This window comes from Fukomys damarensis, unplaced genomic scaffold (assembly GCF_012274545.1).
Source record: "Fukomys damarensis isolate Sample0158 unplaced genomic scaffold, DMR_v1.0_HiC HiC_scaffold_5, whole genome shotgun sequence".
Lineage (NCBI taxonomy): Eukaryota > Metazoa > Chordata > Mammalia > Rodentia > Bathyergidae > Fukomys > Fukomys damarensis.
Window position 1 is genome coordinate 68,149,642 of NW_022900917.1, and position 20,431 is coordinate 68,170,072.

Consider the following 20,431-nt stretch of genomic DNA (forward strand, 5'->3'; position numbering starts at 1 on the left):
GTTTATAGAAAAAGCGGGGGGGGGGGGGCAATTCTCTAATTCTGGCTAAGATCAATATGGATTTTATTTGCTGGGACTACGCCAGGTCTCCCTGACCAAATGAGCCAACAGGTAAATCCTGTTGCACGGTATGAGGGAATACCTACCTAGTGGGACAAATTCTGCTGTGCCAGTAATTATAAGACTAAAAGACCCCAGCTGATTTCCTAACCAAAAGCAATATCCAATCAAGGAAGAGGCATGTAAAGGTCTATAGCTTCTCGTAGACAGGTATTTCAAACATGACCTTTTGAAACTTTGTCAGTCCCCTCAAAACTTTACATGAGACAGCAAAAGGCCCAAGTCTGTCCTAGATTAGACAAAAAAGAAAAAATGACAATCCCTTTAGAAAAATAAAGCATGCCATTACCCAGGCTCCAGAACTGGGAGGACTACCTGACCAAAAAAACAATATAAAACAACAACAAAAACCCCACAAAAACTTCTTTCTCTATGTATCAGAAAAGGGAGAAATTGCTTTGGGGTTCTTGACCCAAAGGCTAGGATAAGAACCCTGCCCAGTGGCATATTTTTCAAAGATATTAGATGGGATGGCTGCTGGATAGCCACCTAGCCTGAGGGCAATAGCAACTGCAGCTGTACTAACAGAAGAAGCTGTAAAGTTAACTTTGAGACAAAGACTAAAAGTCCTGACTTTGCATCAGGTAGAAGCTATTTTGGAGACAAAAGGTTACTTGTGGTTAACAGAGGAACAGCTTACCAAGTAGCGGGCTATTCTCTTAGATACCCCCCTAAGGTTATTATAAAACTTGCACTACTAATAACTATACTTCTTTAATGCCTAGAAGCCCCAAAGTTAGCCACTCTTGTTAACAAGTAATGTCTTAGACCTATGCAAGCAGGCAGGACATCAGTGACCCGCCCTTCCAAGATCATAAGTATGGTTTACTGACGAAAGCAGCTTTGTCCAAGAAGGACACTGAAAGGCAGGTTATGCAGTTGTCAGTTCACAACAGGTCACTGAAGCTAACCCTCTTCCCCAGGGACCTCTGCTCAAAAGGCAGAGCGGATAGCTTGTACTGGAAATGTACTAATATTCATATTAGGAAAAGACAGAAGGTTAAACATCCATAAAGATTCCAAATATGCCATTCTGGTGCTACATGCTCCTACAGCAATCAAAAATAAAGAGGCTTACTAACAAATAAACAAACATCTATAAAACACAGACAGGAAATTCTACAACTCCTAGAGGCAGTCCATCTTCCCAGACAGGCTGCAGTCATGCAATGTAAAGAACACCAGAAAGACATGTCTGAAACACACTTGGGAAATCAAAAGGCTGATAGGCAGGAAAGAAGGGCAGCCCTACAACCCCTTAAGACTCTATTCTAATTCTCAATTCCTGAGGAGCCATTAAAATCTGTCTATACTCCCCAAGAGGATAAATGGGCCTCAGAACAAGGGAGACTTAAAAAGGGATTCTGGTGGTACTTAGAAAACAAACTGGTCCTTCCCCATGGGATATAATGGAAGGCTAGAAAAACACTTCATGATTCTTTCCATATGGGAAGAGATGTTACATTGGAAATGGTCACTCAAGTTTTCACAGGATTAGGACTAGCAACAATCACCAAAAAGGTCTGCAAAGCTTGTCCACTTTGTGGGCAACCTGGGCAAGCCTGAATCGCCTCCTTTGTTAGAACCTGTACAAAAGAGAGGGACATACCCTGGAGTGGACCAGCCACGATGTGGAGGATTTAAATAGACATTGGTCCTAAATGACACCTTTACAGGCTGGATTGAAGCCTTTCGTACTTGTTCAGGAAAGGCTACAGAGGTAGTCAAAGTACTTCTTAAAAGAAATCATCCCTGGATTTGGACTATTTCAGTCCCTCTAGATTGACAATGGACTTTCTTTTATCTCCCAAATAACTCAGGGAGTGCCAAAGGCTTTAGGAATAAAGTACCACCTCAATCCTCCTGGTAGCCTCAATATTCTGCAAAGATAGAGAGAGCCAGCCAGACTCTAAAGCAAGTTCTGGAAAAACTTTGCCAAGAGATGTCTGAGTACTGGCTCCAATTGGTACCAGTAGTGCTCCTGAAGGTTTGTAACATATCCAAAAATGGGCTAAGTTTAAGCCCATTTGAGATGTTATACAGAAGGCCATTTCTATCCTCTAATATGATAGTAGACCCAGTGACCATATGAGCTCTAATTATGTAAGAGCAAATATTTCCATTTTAGAGCTCATATGTTTTAATCCCAGGAAATTCCTACTAGGTTTTATTACAGTATGTTTTAGAAAACTCCACAATTAAAATATGACTTACATTAAAATGTTACTGTGCTACTATATTTTAGCATACTAAAATTTACTTTTATATCAAAATTCAGAATAAAGTAGATTTTTCACAAACATTACAAGTGTTGGAACTGAACCCCTATGAACAGAATTGCTTTCAGTCTTGCCACATGATGCCTATCCTGGTTCACGTATGCTGTTGTGGCCATTTTTAACTGCACTCTCTTGGAATCCCACTTGGCCACCCATTGTTTTATTGGAAAATATATACTATGACTGACATTCAGAGAAGGAAAATAAAAGAGTGTACACAGTTTAAGATGACAGAATCATACATTTCTATTCTACTGGCATAGATATAAAGGTTTGGGATTATTTGTAATGGGTATAATAAGGACAGCCTGGTTAAACAATTAAAATCTTAACATCATTCATTTCTATTTGGTAAAGAGAAAAAAAAACAGCTTTTGAGAATACCAAGCAACAGAACTGAAAGTTTAAAAGAACTGTCCAGATATTAACTGATTTGTCACTGGGCAATCTGCCTACAAGACACTGAACAACTATGCCTGTAACAAGAATCTACCTGCCAGCAACAAACATGGTGCTCATGTCCCTAGGCTTGGTGTTTACTTTCTGGCAAGGCTCATGGAATGTCACAGAAAAACTTGCCAGATACTAAGATGTCAAGTGAAAGAAGAAACCAGGCCACACTCAAATACCCTCAAAACCCCAAGCTGTTTTTTTAAAGTTCTCAAATTACACACACACACACACACACACACACACACGTGCGCGTGCATGGCCAAAATCTATTGTCATTAGGAGACACAGGTGGTTCTGGTCTTGGTCATAACTTTGACCAGTGGAACTTCTGTGGAGTATTTTCTCTTAAGTGTTAAGGCAACACTTATCTTGCTTTTCTATAATGCACAGCTGTACTCATTTTGCAGAATTACAACACATACTGCATCTGATTTCTATTATTTATAACATCTGATGTATCGTATTTCCAAATACAGCTTTTGTCCTTGAAATCAGTACTGCTTACTGAATCTACTAAGTACAATAAGAACAAGAAAAGTGTTCAAGATCACCAAAGGATAATAAGTAAAACTGAGAGTAAACCAGATGTTTTGATTCTTAAATCTGCTATATCTTTCATTAGATCACATTTTCCCTAGTGAAGAAAATTAATTTTATTTATAAAGATACCAAATTCTTCCTTATGTTACTTGGGTAAATAATTTTCTGATAGTGGATTTCCCAAAAATCTATTGAAAAGGAAAAAGGCAATGTGCCTTGCTGATTTAAAAAAACTAATAAAATTCATATAAGTACTCACAGCAAAATTATCACCAAAATAAGCTACACAAAAATAAACATAGTGTAACTAAAATATAACATATAACCACCTCAGGTAATGTTAACTAGAAAGCCAGAAAGCAGTATTTGTTTATCTCCTATTATCTTTTGCCAGATTTATCCTTTATAACAAAATTCACTAATTTGCAATATGCAGTTTTCTATTAACTTGGGCAAGTGAAACTAAAAATCCTCAGGGGTTCACAAACTAGAGTAGCAGCTACCTGCCTGCTCAAACTAGTCATGACTCTGAATAAAATAACTACTCTCAAGAACTCAAGAACTCTGTTCAGGTAAAACTGATTACTATAATTGGAATTTACTATAATTATCTTAAGTAAGGCGTAAATGCATACACATAATTTATATAAACATATACATTCATGGTTATATATTTAAAAGATGAAGTTACTGAATTTTTTTAATATAAAAGGAATTTTGAAGTAAAAATTAAAAACACTTAAAATACTAAATTCCTTTGGCTTACCTACAGAATTTTTATACTTTTCCACTAGGAAGACTATGTACTATATATTTATTATATAAAGTTAGCAAGATTCAAAAAACAAGAAAAAATTTAAATCACCCATTATTTATAAGAAATAAACTTCAGTATATTTATCTATGATACATCTTAGATTGAAAACCAAAAGACTTTGATTGAAGAAATGTAAGTGGGAAGGCTATAGTTTCTGCATTTTTAGTACTGACAATAAAATTACAAAATGTGTTTACAACAATGGTAGTGCTGGAAAATAGAAGTAGGCCCTACAGCATACAGAATAATTTAATTATAATAGAAACTATACTTTATCATCTTCAGTGCTGAATATTTCATTAAATGTAACCATACAATACAAAATATAACTCCGCACTTGGAAAAGAGTCTTATCTTCTACTCTATTTTGTTATAGTAATAATAATTTTGTTATAGTAATAATTATTTTGTTATAGTAATAATTATTTTGTCATAGTAATAATAATTCTAAATATAATTTATTTTAGTCTATTACCAAGGATGTAAGCATTCAGATAAGACCAGAAATCAAGGCAAAATTTTTAATCATTTATAATAAACTTAAAATCAAAACAGTTCCACTGAGATGACATAAAGAAACAATTTAATGCCTTTGGGTCTTTCTTTTTTAAAAATAAATCACTGCTTTTTGAAGAGTCCAGTTATCCAGTTTCTGATATTCTGACCATGTAATCTTTACTCCAGACCCACTCACCATCTTCCTCAAAAAATACAGGAAGTAAGACTGGCTGCACAAATCAGAATCTGTCTTAATAAGAGATTTATAAAAAGAATAGAGATGAAACTAGTGTGTTTAAGCAATAATTTTAGGCCTAAGGGTCTGTTACCCTTATAAATTTCTGTCTTTCAACAGAAGGAAAAGTTCAGACGACTATGATGAAATTTAAAATAAATATTCAATACATTAAAAGAATACAAACTTAAAAGGTAACCATGCTGAACACAAAATAATTTAAGCAAAGAAAATTAAATGCCAAAAAGCCACGCACTGAAAGGTGTCTACTAAGCTCAATGAAAAAAATGTGGATGAGTAATATACTTGCAGAAACTGACATTCAAAAATTTCAAATGAACTTTAGAAACAGCACAATATTTAACTTAGTAGATTTTAATTGGTGATCCTTTTTTTAAATTTTTAATTAAATTAATTTTAACTTTAAAGGACTTTTAAAAATGTAATACACTGCATTTAGGTAAAATCTAAATGCATGAGTATGTTCTTATTGTTTTATTTAGAATTAAAATTGATTACTGTAACATATATATTATGTAGAAAAGAAATCTCGCTGGGCGTGGTGGCGCACGCCTGTAATCCCAGCACTCGGAAGACTGAGGAGGAGGATTGCTGTGAGTTCGAGACCAGCCTGGACTACATAGTGAGTTCCAGATCAGTCTCAACTACATAGTGAGACCCTGTCTCAAAAACATAAATAAACAACAACAACAAAAAAAGAAATCTCTACTTAGATGTTTTAAGAACACCATCAACTCAGTGACCTTCTAGGGACCTTCCTTACTGTGAGACCTGGGGTATGACTGCAACTTGCACAAGCTAACAGATTTCTAGGCCACTGCAAGCCAGTGGCACAGAAACTAAAGACAGGAGTTGGCCAGTAGTAATGACAGGACAGCTATAGTGCAAAGTGAACCATTCTTATTAATACACTAATCTATTAATTGTTTAATCTTGGCTGAAATACTACTAAGTACTAGAGGTACAATAACTTAAATTTTCTTGTATCTTTTACTTCAGGATAACCAAACATACTATTAGTTTGTGGCTGTTTTTATACGTCTAACTTGTGTTAGAACAATCATACATTGGAACAAATATAATACTGTTAACACAAACTTCCCTTGTGCTTATGAAAGAGCAAGAAAGTTACATAAAATGATACTCCTTTTAAAAAACTAAGATTTTTTTTTTACAATACTACTTTTTAAAAAACAGATCTTGTTACTTTTACTTTTTAAGTATAGAGATAGTAATTTTTAGTTTAAAAATATCAAATAACCATGTATAGTTGGAAACTTAAAGCTGGAAAAACACTAACCCTACTAGAACATCACAAACGGTAGCTCTGTCTGGGAGTATAACTACACTGATTCCCAAAAGATATGCATTTTAAAATAAATATCTAGTAAGAAACAGAGATTCTTAATGCTTTATCTTTTTCTCTTTCAAACAGCCCAAATAAGAATTTTTCATAGCACTAAATGAAAGAAGTCAATATGGAAAGGCTGCATACTGTATAATGCCAACTTTACAACACTCCTGCATAGGTAAAATAAGGAGGACAATAAAAGATCAGGAGTTTCCTGGAGTTCTGGGTGAGGGGAGGATGAACTGGCAGAGCACAGAGCACTTTTTAGGGCAGTGGAAATACTCTGAGACTCTAATGGACCTATGTCATCATACTTTTTCTTCACTAGCTCAAAGTGAATTCTAATGTGAACTAAGGATCTGGGTGATAATGGTGTGTAGCACAGGCTCACTGACAGTAGCACACGTCCCACGCTGACAGGGGATGCTGGTGTAGAGGAAGGGATATGGATGTTTCTACCTTCCTCTCGATTTTCTGCGAACCTAAAACTGCTCTATAAAATAAAGTATTTTAAAAAGTAAACAAATAAATGAAACATATTCAAAGAGAAAAGATAGTTCTTTTAGAGGATGTTAAAGCAGAAAGGATACTTGGAAACCATCTGCCAGTGGCTCTCAAAATAGGATACCGCTCCTCGACGAAACTTGGAAATACATGGTTGTCTTGCATGTGATGTCACCTGGGACGTGCTACTAGTACTAGAGATCCTAAGCGTTCAACAGTATAACAGAGTTCTTCACAGCAAAGAATTATCCAGCCTAAAAGCTAAGTCTGCCCACTGACATAAAGTGACTTAATTATCCACATGGGAGATTTTGCCAAAGATGTTAAATAACCGAATCAATTATCCACAGCTAGATCAAGAACACAAATTCTAGCTTCTAATTCTGTCATTCAATAAATTCAAGAAAAAACAACTAGAATAACCAAAAACCAATATATGTGAATATAAAACACTAGGCATGCACTAATATTTGTAATTGAAGTAAAATTGCAATTAATTAGATACTAATATTCTCTTCAAATTGCTTCCTTTTTTCCCTCTACTAAGAATTAAGTTTCTTCAGACACATCATTTTCAAATGACTCATAATGGTCACCAGATAAAACATTTCTCTAATGAGAATTCCACATGAATTCTGTTGGCTTCAGAACAATTAGGTACTCTATAGTTTAGGGATAATCTCCACTGCTAGCCCTGAAGAAAGACTTTCATAGAGTACCAAAGTAAAAATCCAAAGGACATGACACAAATTCCTACTGTGATACATAAGTAGTCACCAAATCCTGAACATGTTTTCAGGTTACACAAAATCTGCAATCCCTTCTAGCTCTGAGGTTGATTCTGTATTTCAGTTTTATTATATACCATGAGATTTTAAAAAATAGAAGGGTACCACCTAAACATTTACAAAGAAACAGAATATGTACGACTCACACACACACTGTAGGAATAAACTAAAGACTAAGCCTCAAAAGGTGAACACTGATAGGCAAACCCTACTATTAGTCTAGTTATCACTTGGCAGCACTGGATCTCCTGGTGATGCTGTTTGCCATCATCTATGCAATAAGTACAATTTCTTTTTCCATACATCACCCCAAAAGTGAGGGCCAAGTAAACAATCTTCAGAATAATTCAAATTAAAACTATTTTTCAAAAGATATCAGCATTAAATGTTTATGCCTACAGGCTTTAAAATTTTTAATTTTAGAAATACATTAGAACTGGCAGAGTAGATTATACTGGAGGATTTTTACAATGTGCTAATAAGCTAATAAATACATGTGTGTTATACGTGTGTGTGTGTACACACACTATGCCTCTGTATTTCTCTGAAGTTCTACAACTTGAATTTTGCCCTTGATACCATATATGCAGTGAGAATAGTATTATCCATTTATGCCAAAGATTGAAATTTTTATAGTTTCTGCAAGAAATCAGTATATTACATAGAAAAATTCAAGAAACAAGCATTTGAAGAGAATACATTTCATTTTGTTCTGTCCTTATCAGTGTTCCAAAAATGGAACACTGGGCACTGAATGGTTAAACCTTATTGATATAAAATTTCCACTGGCCTACAAAACCATAAAATATTTTAGATTCATTTTTATGTACTGTGCACATTTCTTAGGCAAAGTTTATAAAGTAATAAAAAAAGGACAGTGTTACTCTCACTGTCTCACAGTGTATCTTTAATGCACACACGCACACACATGCATACACACAAATTCTACCACCACCACCACAGCATGCAACTTAAATTAAGTATCAAACTATATGTTGGCTGAATCTAAAAAGATTTCTATTAATGGACCTGAATTTATAAAAGCTTTCAAGCTATTCAAGAATATCTTTTTTCAAACACTGAAAGTGGGCTGGAGCCATAACTCAGTGGCAGCACACTCACCTATCACATGAGGCCCTAAATTCCATCCCCTAAAGAAACAAAAAGCCTGAATGTTCCCTGAAGTTCCATTAGTTAAATAAGTTATCTTTACAATATTGTGAGGTTTCTGTACATAGCTCTTTTTTCCAACTCATTCACCCTAAAGAAATTCATAGCCTTTGTTCCTTGTTTAATTTTTATGCTTATTTAAACAACTTTTGAAATACTAAATATAATTAAGTGAAAAAGATTTCATCTTTTCAGTCCAATAATTTAATACTTCAGTTAGTTAAGCATGCAATTATTACTCAATCATATCCACAAAGGCCAGGGTTAGATAACAGAAATAAATATTCTATTGACAGTCTAAAACTTTCAAAGCATTCTATTTCAAACAAGCAAGACGTTCTAAGACACTTTGCCCCTTGCAATAAACATCTGACAAGCAACACCATAAGATTGTACTATACCAAAACTATCAGGGGTCTCTGCTGATATCTCCTCTGCACGCTTCACAATGACAATCTCAGGTTTGGGATATCTGCATGCTAAAAACATTATAAATTCAAAATGTATTCAAACAATGAAGTAATTTCAATGCATATAAACAAAGACAGAGATGAACTTCTGAAATGGCACATGCTAGCGTAGAGGCAGTCCTTGCCTCGCACAGTACCTACAGATCTGTAAAGCTGACCATGCAAGCTTAGACTGTACAAAATGCTCTCATGATCCATGGGGAGTGGGCTGCAACTCATTCACAGAATACTTGCCAGCACATGTGAGGCCCAGGTCTGATCCCTAGCATGGCAAATAAACAATCAATGGGAGAATTTTAAATTGTTTTGTAACCTTTAAGAATTTCTTTTGTGTGTATGTATGTTTGTCAAAACACTAAAAAGTCTCTTACTGAGGTATAAATGTAAAGAGAAATTTTAAAATAGTATGACTAATGTTAATTTAGTACAGTACTTTGAAACAGAAACACGGACAACTAAAATGTTTCATTTCTTTGTACTTAACAAAGTAGCTTGGCAGTGCTAGCCCTCTTCATGTAACGTCTCCCCACATAATATGGAGCAATCCCATTTCCCATACCTTGGTGAATTGTCACAATCCTTTCCAAGCGCAGATTAGCACAGGATATTTTATCTTTTTCACTTTCAATGACATAAAACATTTCTGAGACTTCCTTTAATAAAGTGAACTTTTCACTAGGATCACTCCCTCTAGAATATCATTTCCCATCACAACCTCACTTTGCTCATTTGTATCAGTAAGTTTGCCTTCCCTGGGCTCCTCTGGCATCTCACACAGCAGCAGTTCAATGCCAGTGTTGACATCTCCAAAGTCTTCTGTGCTCCACCAGAATGCAATGGAATTTCATTAGGGCATCAACAGTGCTATGGTTAGACAAGTTTAAGCGCAGCTCCCAGCAGTTCGCGCATTAAAAATTAATCCCCACAGTGACTTATTAAGAGAGTGAAAACTTGATCAACTATGCGGTGTACAAGTGGGGCCTTTGGGAAGTGATTAGAATCAGACAGGGTCACCACAGTGAAGCTGCCCTAACTGAATACCCACAGTTTAATAGGGACAGTTTTATGACAGAGCTACACATACCTACACCCTATCTCCCGCACATCAAGACTCTACCCGTAAGAAGGCCATGACCAGATGCTATAAGCTAAACAAACCTCTTTTTTATAGTTATTAGCCGCAAGTATTTTGCTCTAATAAGGCAAAACCAATTAATACAATCACTTCTTATTTACTGCTGCTTTTTTAGTTAATTTCCTTTTCAGTTTTTTTTCCTTTTTTTAAGAATATGCTGCCCAGGCTGGCCTGGAATTCCTAGGGTCAAGAAATCCTCCTGCCTCAGGGTCCTGAGCAGCTGAGACTACAGGCACAATGCCATTGTTCCTGAACTTTAATTCCCTTTGAACAGATTTTTTGTAAAATGTTGTGTGGCTTTATCACTAAGAGACAAGAAGCAAACACAAATGCATGCTTTTCTGTAAGTATAATGAATAATAATCTCATGATCATCTATTTTTATATAGTCATTTGTGAACTGAGGAGGTGGCAGCAAAGTTTACAGAGAAGTTTGTGCTTCATCTAATTTTTCAACTTAATAAATTTTATAAATAAAATTTGAATTGTGTTGTTGGAAACTGATGTTATTTACAACACAGTTACTGAAATTCATGCAAACAGGATTCCCTCTAACAACAAAAATATGGTATTATTTAATGAAGTATGCATAAATCGAGAAAGAGGCCATTTGAATTTAATATGCATTATTTTTTGTCATATACAAATTAATTAAAAATAAAAAGAAACAATATTCTTTTTTGGGGGTGGGTACCAGGGATCAAACTCAGAACCTTGCACTTGGGAGGCAGGCAGTGGAACCACTGAGCTAATAAATCCCTGGACCCAGGAACAATATTCTTTCCCTCAGAAGTGTTTCCCATTTAAATTACTTGACAGGCTATCAGTGCTCAAGTCCAAGTGAGAAGAGCATCTGTCCGGGAAGAGATCAGCAGTGGTGAGGCTGGGACAATGATGACATACTAAAGCAGTGGTCAGATTAAACACACCAAGAACAGCAGGAGCCAGATATTTCTATGCCAGAGAACAGCTAGAAATATAGAAAGCGAGAAAACTAGAATGAACCTTGTGGTACTGGGTTCATATTGAAGAGCTTGTTAAAAATGCTTATTTTATAATACACAGACACAGAAATAGAAATGACACCTATTATGTATAAATACATAGATTCTTTTCTTCACTAGCTCAATCCACTTGTGAGGGTCTGGAAATAGCCACACTAATAGCAAAGAACACATCTGCTACCCGGATCTTGGTTTCTAAACACCACTCCACACTGAAAGAAACCAGGGTCCTTAGAAGAATGGATGACTCCAGGGCTTGGGAGGGAAATATTCAAGACAAGCCAGGCACATTGTGACTGCTGTGGCTTCCAAGGAGATGTTCCACATGGAAGGAAATTAAAGATATGTAACACCTAAACATACTGTGTGGTCCTGGTCTGGATCTTTCTGCTCTCAAGGAGTATTCTGGACAAGTGGTGAAACTTGGTACTAATGCATCCACCTACATGGTGGCTATCCAGGATGGTGTTCTCTTAGTAGGAAACAAACGCCACAGCATACAGTTGCAGTGAACTCTGATGCACATCTTTGGCTGTCAGAAGTCCTGCTAGGACAGCTCTCTGCAGTCATCTTCAGGAATTGCCCCTGTATCCTGCCAGAGCTGTCCATATCCAACAGCTCATTTTCACAGAGGAGGAGGCCCAGCACTTCCAACCAACTCAGAACAATATGGAACGGTTATCCTAACTCCAGAACTCCTCAAAGGGTCAACTGTCATTTGTCGAAGCTGTATCACAACTTTACAACCACCTCTGCCCAAACCTGTTCCTTTCCTTTGCCTTTCTCGGGTGAGGATTCCAATAGCACACCCAATAAACTGCCTGTGTGTTAATCTCCAAGAAACTGTTACATAAGGAACTGAACCTGTGACAAGGATGACAAGGCATCTTATCAAAACTGTTTTCTAAAGATTTAAGAAACAGAAAAAGTTTGTTTGTACTATATTTGGATGTTGTTTGTAAATTTGAGATTGTTACAAATTTTAAAAGTAATTTTAAAAGTCAAGAAGGCACAGAAGGAGAATAGCATGAAAAGAAGCAAAAGAGGAAAAAAAAATATGACTGATGGGGACATTGAAGTCATTGAAGAAACAAAGACTTAATCTGCTAATATGGCCTAAATAATGATGGGAAGTAAAGGAAGATGAGCAAAAACAAGACCAGTCATGCATCACTTAACAACAGGGATGTATCTGCAAAAAGCACTGTTAGGTGATTCTACTGTACAAACATCATAGAATATTCTTAAACGAAGAGTTCTGATGTCACTAGGTAATATGTAATGTGAGGTCTTTTCTATCTGTGAAAGTTTGCAACTCGAATGTTGGTAAGTCAGGGATTTACTGTATAGTCTTATAGGACAACAATGGTATATGCAGCCTGTCATTTCTATGGTTTGGGTGTGGTCTGAGTGACCCAAAAGGTCCACAGTGAGTAAAGGCTACGACTTTTCATTCAGTTATGGATCATTAGTTGTTATCGCTTCTGGTGGTGCCACTTAAGTGTGCTATAATTATGAATATAATTATATTCATATTCATATATTATATTCGCATAATATATTCATGTGTTATATTCATATTTCCCCTTCCTTCCCGCCCTCAGAAGAGTAAGTAAAAGTCTGATGACGCTAGGTGTCCTGGACTTGTATACTTTTACTCTCTTCTTCCCGATTAATCTTTCCTGGTTCTTTGATGTGATGTGTGAATACAGTCTCTCCTGTGCTTGAGTAGGGGACAGAGGAACATGACAGTGTAAAAAGGACTCTGAGGTGGCTTCTAAGGTATCTCAGCATATGAAAAGACCAGTATGGGGGATAACATTTTCTAAGCCCATCAATACCAATGCTCAAACAGTGGCCACTGAATTATCTTGGGCATGCCACAAAATCAAAAATACATTACTGTGCTGGTTTCACTGCTCTATAAAATTGAGTAAAGTTAAATTTCCTGGTTCAAAGGTTTCAACTGAAATGTCTGTCATTGAATGAATAAAAGGAGAATTTCTTATAACAAATACATTGGTTACTATGCAGAAATGATTCTGTCAGATCTTATCAATGATCATGTGTTACGGCTTGTACCTAGATGTCCACTCAATGCCTCATGCAGTCATAGGCAGGACGTCTCAGAGGTGGAACTTCTCAGAGGTGCTGGTTGGAGAGTGTGTGCTGCTGGGATCAAAGATGCAATGCTGGGATTGACTCACAATGCTAGAATGAAGGATGCTCCACCCTGGGTGTGAGTGCTACCCACAGTGGGTAGCAGGGATAAGATATAAGGGACAGAAAGAGAGCTGCTGTCACTTGCTGCTTGCTGCATGGCATCTGTGATACCCCTCTGCCATGCCACGCCCTGTCCTGGAGCCAGCCAACTAAGGACTGAAACTTCTACGAACTGTGAGCTAAATAAGTAAACCTTTCCTGCTTTAACTTTGGGTGTCAAGTATTTTGTCTCAGCAATGAGAAAAGTAACTAAAATATTCTTCTTACAGTTGATAAAGTGATGCTGAATCTCAGCAGCAATGGCAAAAAGTTTCTCTAGCTCTTAGGTACTTTAGTTAGAAAAATGAATTCAAGCCATATGTTTGATCTCTATGAAAATTTTAATAAGACTTTAGAAACAATAAAACTCAAGACAGCTGTGTGAAAAGAAAATTACCATGAAAGCAACACTGAAAGAGCTTTTCAAAGTCAGGAGGCCACTATGGATGTACGACTTATTTACAATTTCAGCTGCTGCCTGGAATGTAAACTTTGGACATGTCTACCCTTTGACCACAGGCATCTGGAATACCTAAACAGTATGCTTTCTCTGTGCCCTAAAGTACACATAAAGAGGTTATCACCTCAAATGTAACGAACATTTCCATTCTGTGTGTGCGTTATCTTCTATGAGTCACTAGCTTGTTCCTTCTCCACATGTAAGTTACCGCTTTCCCTGTGCTGCTGAGAACATTCTTCAGAGCTATCAGAACCCACTTCTCCTGACCGTGATTCCTAAGACACCATTAAAACTCCTTTACTCCAGTTTCTGAATTGAAATTGATCAACAAAGCTAACTTATAGAAATACACGCTAGACTTTGCTCACTTATCTGCATATTTGGCAAATAGAGCATCTTTTGTCCCAAAAGAAAAACATGACAAACACATGCCACAGATTTGCCATACTGGTGTAAGAGCTGAAGATCAATAACAATGTGATAACTGCCACTGGTTATCTGGTCCTTGAAGTGTCTGTCAAGATTAAACCCTACTGAGAAGTGAAAAATAAGGGGACAGCGTTTTTTAAAAAGGGAGAGGTAAGCTTGGCATGGTGGCGCAATGCCTATAATCCCAGCACTTGGGAGGCTGAGGCAGGAGGATCCTGTGAGTTGGAGACCAGCCTGGGCTACCTAGTGAGTTCCAGGTCAGTCTCAACTACATAGTGAGGCCCTGTCTCAAAAAAAGCGGGGGGAGGTAAAAACAAATAAAAACAAAAACATTTTAAAACACTGAATGAGAAGAGTGACTGATACAGGAGAGCAAACATCAGAAATAACAAAATGCCAAGAAGCAGACTTGCTTACTCAGCAGAAGAGTTACCACAACCACAAGGAATGATGGGAATGGAGTACAGCAACCTGAGCGCACTAGAGGAAGGGGGCAGTAGACCATGCCCAACCACTGCACTATTGCTATAAAAGTCTACAAAGCATGCCAGTTGAAAGAGCATTGTTCTGGAAGTATCCTCTGTAATGACCAGAATGTCCAAGAACAGAAGTAGGCCTCCCAAATTATTGTTTTACAAAACAATATATACGGAATGTGAACAACTAAAAGAAGCTAAATTGTGCTCATTATACTTGTACTAAAGTAGAGATAAAGTGCAAGATCTTCAAAGATGGCACCATCAAAAGCCATCAAAACAGATGGTTCAAAGTTTTCCCTCGTAATCTTTTTTGAGGAGGAGGAGGTTAACTGGGAATTGAACCTAGGACCTTGGACCTTAGTTACATACCCAGTCACTTTTTATTTTTATTTTAAGCCAAAGTCTCTTAAAGTCACTAAATTGCCTGAGCTGAGCTAAAACTTGTGACCCACCTGCCTCAGCCTGAGTCCCAGGATTACTGAAGCATGAAGACATCCAGCTGCCCTAGAAAATCTTTAGTCTACAAAACCTCTTGTTAGTCAGATCATTTGAGGCAATTTTTAACATGTAACTACTTGTTTTTATGTGATTGTTTTCATTAATTTAAAACAAGAGAGAAGCCAGTGAGTCAAGACAATGTTGGAGTACAATAAAGCCACATACTAATTAATTCAGCTGACGAGCAAAATGCTGACAAAATCTGCACTCGGGGATTTAGTCCCTGTGTTGCAGTTACTCTATACTGAGATATGCCATGGGAAACCAGACAAGAACGTGGCTATGCAAACTTATCACTGTCTTTAACTAACACCATCTCCTCTAACATTCAAGATCATCCATCATCATTTGGTTCCAAGTAACCTCTTAGATATCCCCATAAACTACAGACTTTATATTATTTCAACTTCCCTACCCATAAATTTGTTTATAAAAACTTGCATGTTACAAGAGCCATAAAAAGAATCAGTAAGTGATTATGATAGAAAACATCAAATTAATTTTATTGGTGGATTCAACTAAAGCAGTGCTTGACTTATCTGGAAGCCATATTTTCTAAGTTTCTATCTAGTGTTTAGAATTTAGTTGAGAAGTAAAGCAACAACACAATCAAGGAAAGCAGTTATCAAAAAGTTCATTTAATAAAGATGTGAGAAGTCTAATAGATAAGGAATTATCGTTCTGTCTTATCAAGAAACAAATATACATAAAATGAAAGCAACAAGCTAAAAGCAAAGACAATGCACTGATAATAATTATCAGTGGATAAGAGAAGAGGGGAGACAAGGCAGAGGAACTGAAGAAACAGCTCACTGCATTTCACAGGACGGAGTTACTGTCACACAGGGTGATTTTGCTAAGCTCCTTCCACAAAGCTCTGCATTCCCATCTCCTCCAGGGAACACCTGAGTGTGTCTGGAGACATCTCTGCTTAGCACAACAAGGGTAGAGAGGGGAGAAGGGCCACTGGCATTTAGTGGGAAAAGGGTGCTGCTAAACATCCTGTGTGGGCATAGCTCCCACAACAAAGAATTACCCAGCCCAATGTGAATATGCTGCTAATCGTAAGAAATCCTGATATGGAGAAAGGAACACTATATATCTTTTAAAAGGAATCATTGCACTAGAACCCAATACTAGAGTGAGTGTTCAAAATATAGAAACTAAGCCAAAAACAAAACAAAACTAATATATTAATCACCTGCATTAGTAAGGCTACTAATATACCAAATTTCCAACAGAAAGTTTTTAAAGTATTCATATGAAGGAGCAAATTCCAATTATTAGGTATGCCCATCTACATGAAATGCCATTTCCTAATTTCCCTCCCCTTGAATTTAGTCTGGACTTGGTGACTTACTTGTTCAACAGCATGGAACAAAAATGATATTCTGAGACTCCAAGACAAGATCACACAATAAGCTGGGTAATGGATCCCAATGGTGTCCACAACTTAATTCCCCAACCTGTGAAGATGTGACTTTAGAGGGCAAAAGGGACTTCACAGTTGTGATTAAAGATTCTGAGAGAGACTGCCTTAAATTATCTGGATGGGCCCTAAATGTAATCACAAGAGTCCTTCTAAGAGAGAGGCAAAAAGGTCAATGAGAAAGGAGATAATGCAACAGCTGAAGCAGACTCCAGTGCTGTGGCCAAGAACAAGAATGCCAAATGCTGGAAGGAGGTAAGCAACAGATTCTCCCTGGAGGCTCAGAGGACAGAGTCTTGCTGACACTTAGATTTTGGCCCCTTAAGACTTATTTTAGACTCTGGGCCACTAGAACTTTAAGAGAATAAGTTTGCATTGTCTTAAGTTATTAAATCTGTGGTAATCTGTTACAGCAGCAAAAGGAAATTAATACAAAGTCTTACAGCTTCTACCTATACTTCCTGAACATCTTCCCTGGGAGCCCAGGCCTGTTGTCCAAGGGTTAGAGCCATTCTGGGGCTGTCAAGCTAGCTAGCCGGGCCACATACCTCAAGCTATTCCAGAGGGAACAGAATTGCTTCTTTCTCATACAGTCCTCAACAACAGGCTAAGAAAAATAGGCCAACCGCTGTTAAAGGCCCAAGATTCCTAGTGGGTAAGGACTCCATGACAAATCTTACTTTTAAGTATTCTAGATATTCAACTTAATAGCAGCTTTTTATCTTTCTGCTTTTTGTTTTGTCAAATGCCATTTAAGCTATCTGGCAAGCTCTCAAAACAAAGCTTCTCATTCTACCTCAAATGAACAATCACAATAAGTAGGAAGCTATAAGATTAAAGTTTAAAATTATATGATTAGCCAGGCACAGTAGTGTTCATCTATAATCTGAGCTACTCTGAAGGCTGAAGCAGGAGGATCATAAGTTCGAGGCTATATTGTCTCCAAAAAAAAAGAGAGAGAGAGAGAGAGAGAGATAGAAATACAGGATTGGAGTGCTAGAGCAACCCTGGTTCAATCCGCAGTACCAGGGGAAAAAGAGAGAGAGGGAGGGAGAGAGACAGAGAGAGAGAGAGAGAGAGAGGGAATATGGTTAACAGATACAGGTGTGGAAAAATACTAAAAACAAATGTAAAAGCACACAATTGCTACTTATACAGAGGGAAAAAATGCAAGCTAATAAAGATCTATTATTGATAGAAAGACTATATTCATCTCACTATATCTTATTTGCTATTCATCAAAGTAATCTTTTAAAAAATACCTTATGTGCACATTTAACAACATTTGCCAAGCAACTTTTTTCTAAATGATATCTCTCATTACAGTACCTCCCCAGGGGCCAGCTCTCACATCTCTGTGTAACTACAGTAACCTAAATAATCAGTCTGCACACGGAATGTTGGGGTACAGCACAAACTTCTCTAAAACTGGGAAAGAAACAGTTTGTAGCTTTAAAAAAAACTCATAATCTACTATTCAGCTATAATAAAACACCCCACAGTCTGCCTTATCTATTACAGATTTATTCTCAAGTTTTATCTTGTCACCAATGAAGCCACATACGTGATAAATAAGTAAGAAAGATAAGGGCACACATACCAAGTTTCAGCAGATTTCACTAACCATGTGAAAGAAAAAATGGTTTTCATCTATAATATTTCCATACCAAAACCAAAACATCTCATCAGTTCATACAAGCACCCTTTCCAAGGACACAGAGACTTTGGTAGTAAGAAAAAGCCTCCTGAACAGTAAGTTTGTTTCATTAGAAAGTGCACTTGGTACACACACACACACACACACACACACACACACACGGCACATTAGTTGTATTTAAAAATCTATTCAAAAAGCAACAACAAAAGAAAACCATGCATGTTTTTTATTTATCTGGTGGGAAAATGTCAATGTTGATAATGTGTTCTCAACACAGAATATCCTTTTTACCGTCTGATTAATGAAGAGGATCATTTGCTAAGTGTTGATTCTAGTTATCTTCATAACTGTGTGCTGACACATAAGTGGGCACCAAGACTGCGCTAAAAATTAAAACAGCATCTCTAAGTAACAGCTAAAACTCAAAAGCCATAACAACAGTCACTAACAGTTCTTCTGTACCTTATAAATAGGAAATAAACACTGGAGCACCACACTGTTCTCTACATACCTGTGTTTCTTCTGAACAATTTAAATTACCAACTTCTCTCTCTCTCTCTCTCTCTCTCTCATAACTTACATAATTAAGTGTAACTGATGCTAATGAACTCTGTAGCCTTAAGCTTTTTAGTCCTTTCCAGAACATTTAAAACCATGTAAAATTTTAAAATATTATCCGCATTGGAAAATGGAGTATTCCTACTGTGATACTGTCAGTATCTACAAAAATAACAGTGTATGATAAAATGCATCCAATCATATTGCAGGACAGGCTTTTCAACACAACCGTAAAATTAGATTCAAAGGGCCCTGCAATCTTGCAACATGTTGACAATGCAGAATTTCCAATAAATTACTTGTGTTCAAATACTCTTGCCTTTAGACAAAAAATTAACATTCTGACTGTTTATATTATTTTCCAAGGAGCACATTTTCAGAATTTAGTATTTTTAAACTACTAAGTACACACATAGATTACAAATATGCTAGTACTGTACTCAATTATGATTTCTTACAACATCAAGACTTAACTATTTAATAACAGTTGATTGGAATATTACATTTTCCTGTAAAAGCACTGTGGGGAAACTATATCTGGAACCTTTCAATACATTCCCTGAATTGGTCAGAAAATAAACAAAAAAGGTACAACTAATACGTTTCTGAAGTCGTAAAGATAATCCATGCTTCTATGTGGCAGAGAATTCCTCCACTCGTGCACAAAAGCCAAACATACAGCTCCAAGAGTCTCGGGCAAATCAAATGCAAGTTCCAAATCAATGTGCTCTACGAATTTATGGGATGTTATATATACCAACTTAAAGGAAAAAGTAAACTTTTCTAAAACCTTCAGACACATCAGAATGTAATATACAGTCTTCAAATGGCCAAAATATTTTAAGTCTGAATCCATTTCGGTCCTTTGGTGCTTTCTGCCTTTTGATTTTCTGAACTTTTATCCTTTTCACCTAGTGTCAAATTCTGACCTATCAACATTTTGCACTTGTTTCAAAAATATCCTATTTTAACATGTTAGCTTAAAAATAGATCCGCTATCATCCTTCCAAGTTAATTTTCAGCAGAACTCTTTTTATTGTAGAGCCACAGATTTTCCCTCCCGCTCCTCAATACCTGATTTCATCCTCTCAAACTTTGGGGAAACAGAACTGGAGTCCAAGGTGAACCTCCCTGCTGGCCCGCTCGGTTCCTTGCATCTCACGGGCGCGCGTCTCCGCGGACAGCTCACACCCAGGCGGCCAGAAGTGCGCGGCAACGGACGGCTGACAGCAGCCCCGCCTCGGGAGGCGACACCCCTTCTGCGGGCACCGGTT

At 37.0% G+C, this 20,431-nt stretch overlaps 1 protein-coding gene across 1 annotated transcript in view; it reads right to left on the reverse strand.

Moving 5' to 3' along the window:
* Positions 1–20,420, reverse strand: part of Tmem65 (transmembrane protein 65) — a 47,645-nt gene extending 27,225 nt beyond the window's left edge. The window contains exon 1 of the mRNA XM_033760848.1: positions 20,232–20,420. Within this exon, the coding sequence (XP_033616739.1) occupies positions 20,232–20,241 (10 nt within the window). The 5' untranslated portion in view covers positions 20,242–20,420. The remainder of the gene's footprint in view (positions 1–20,231) is intronic.
* Positions 20,421–20,431: the final 11 nt, after the last annotated feature.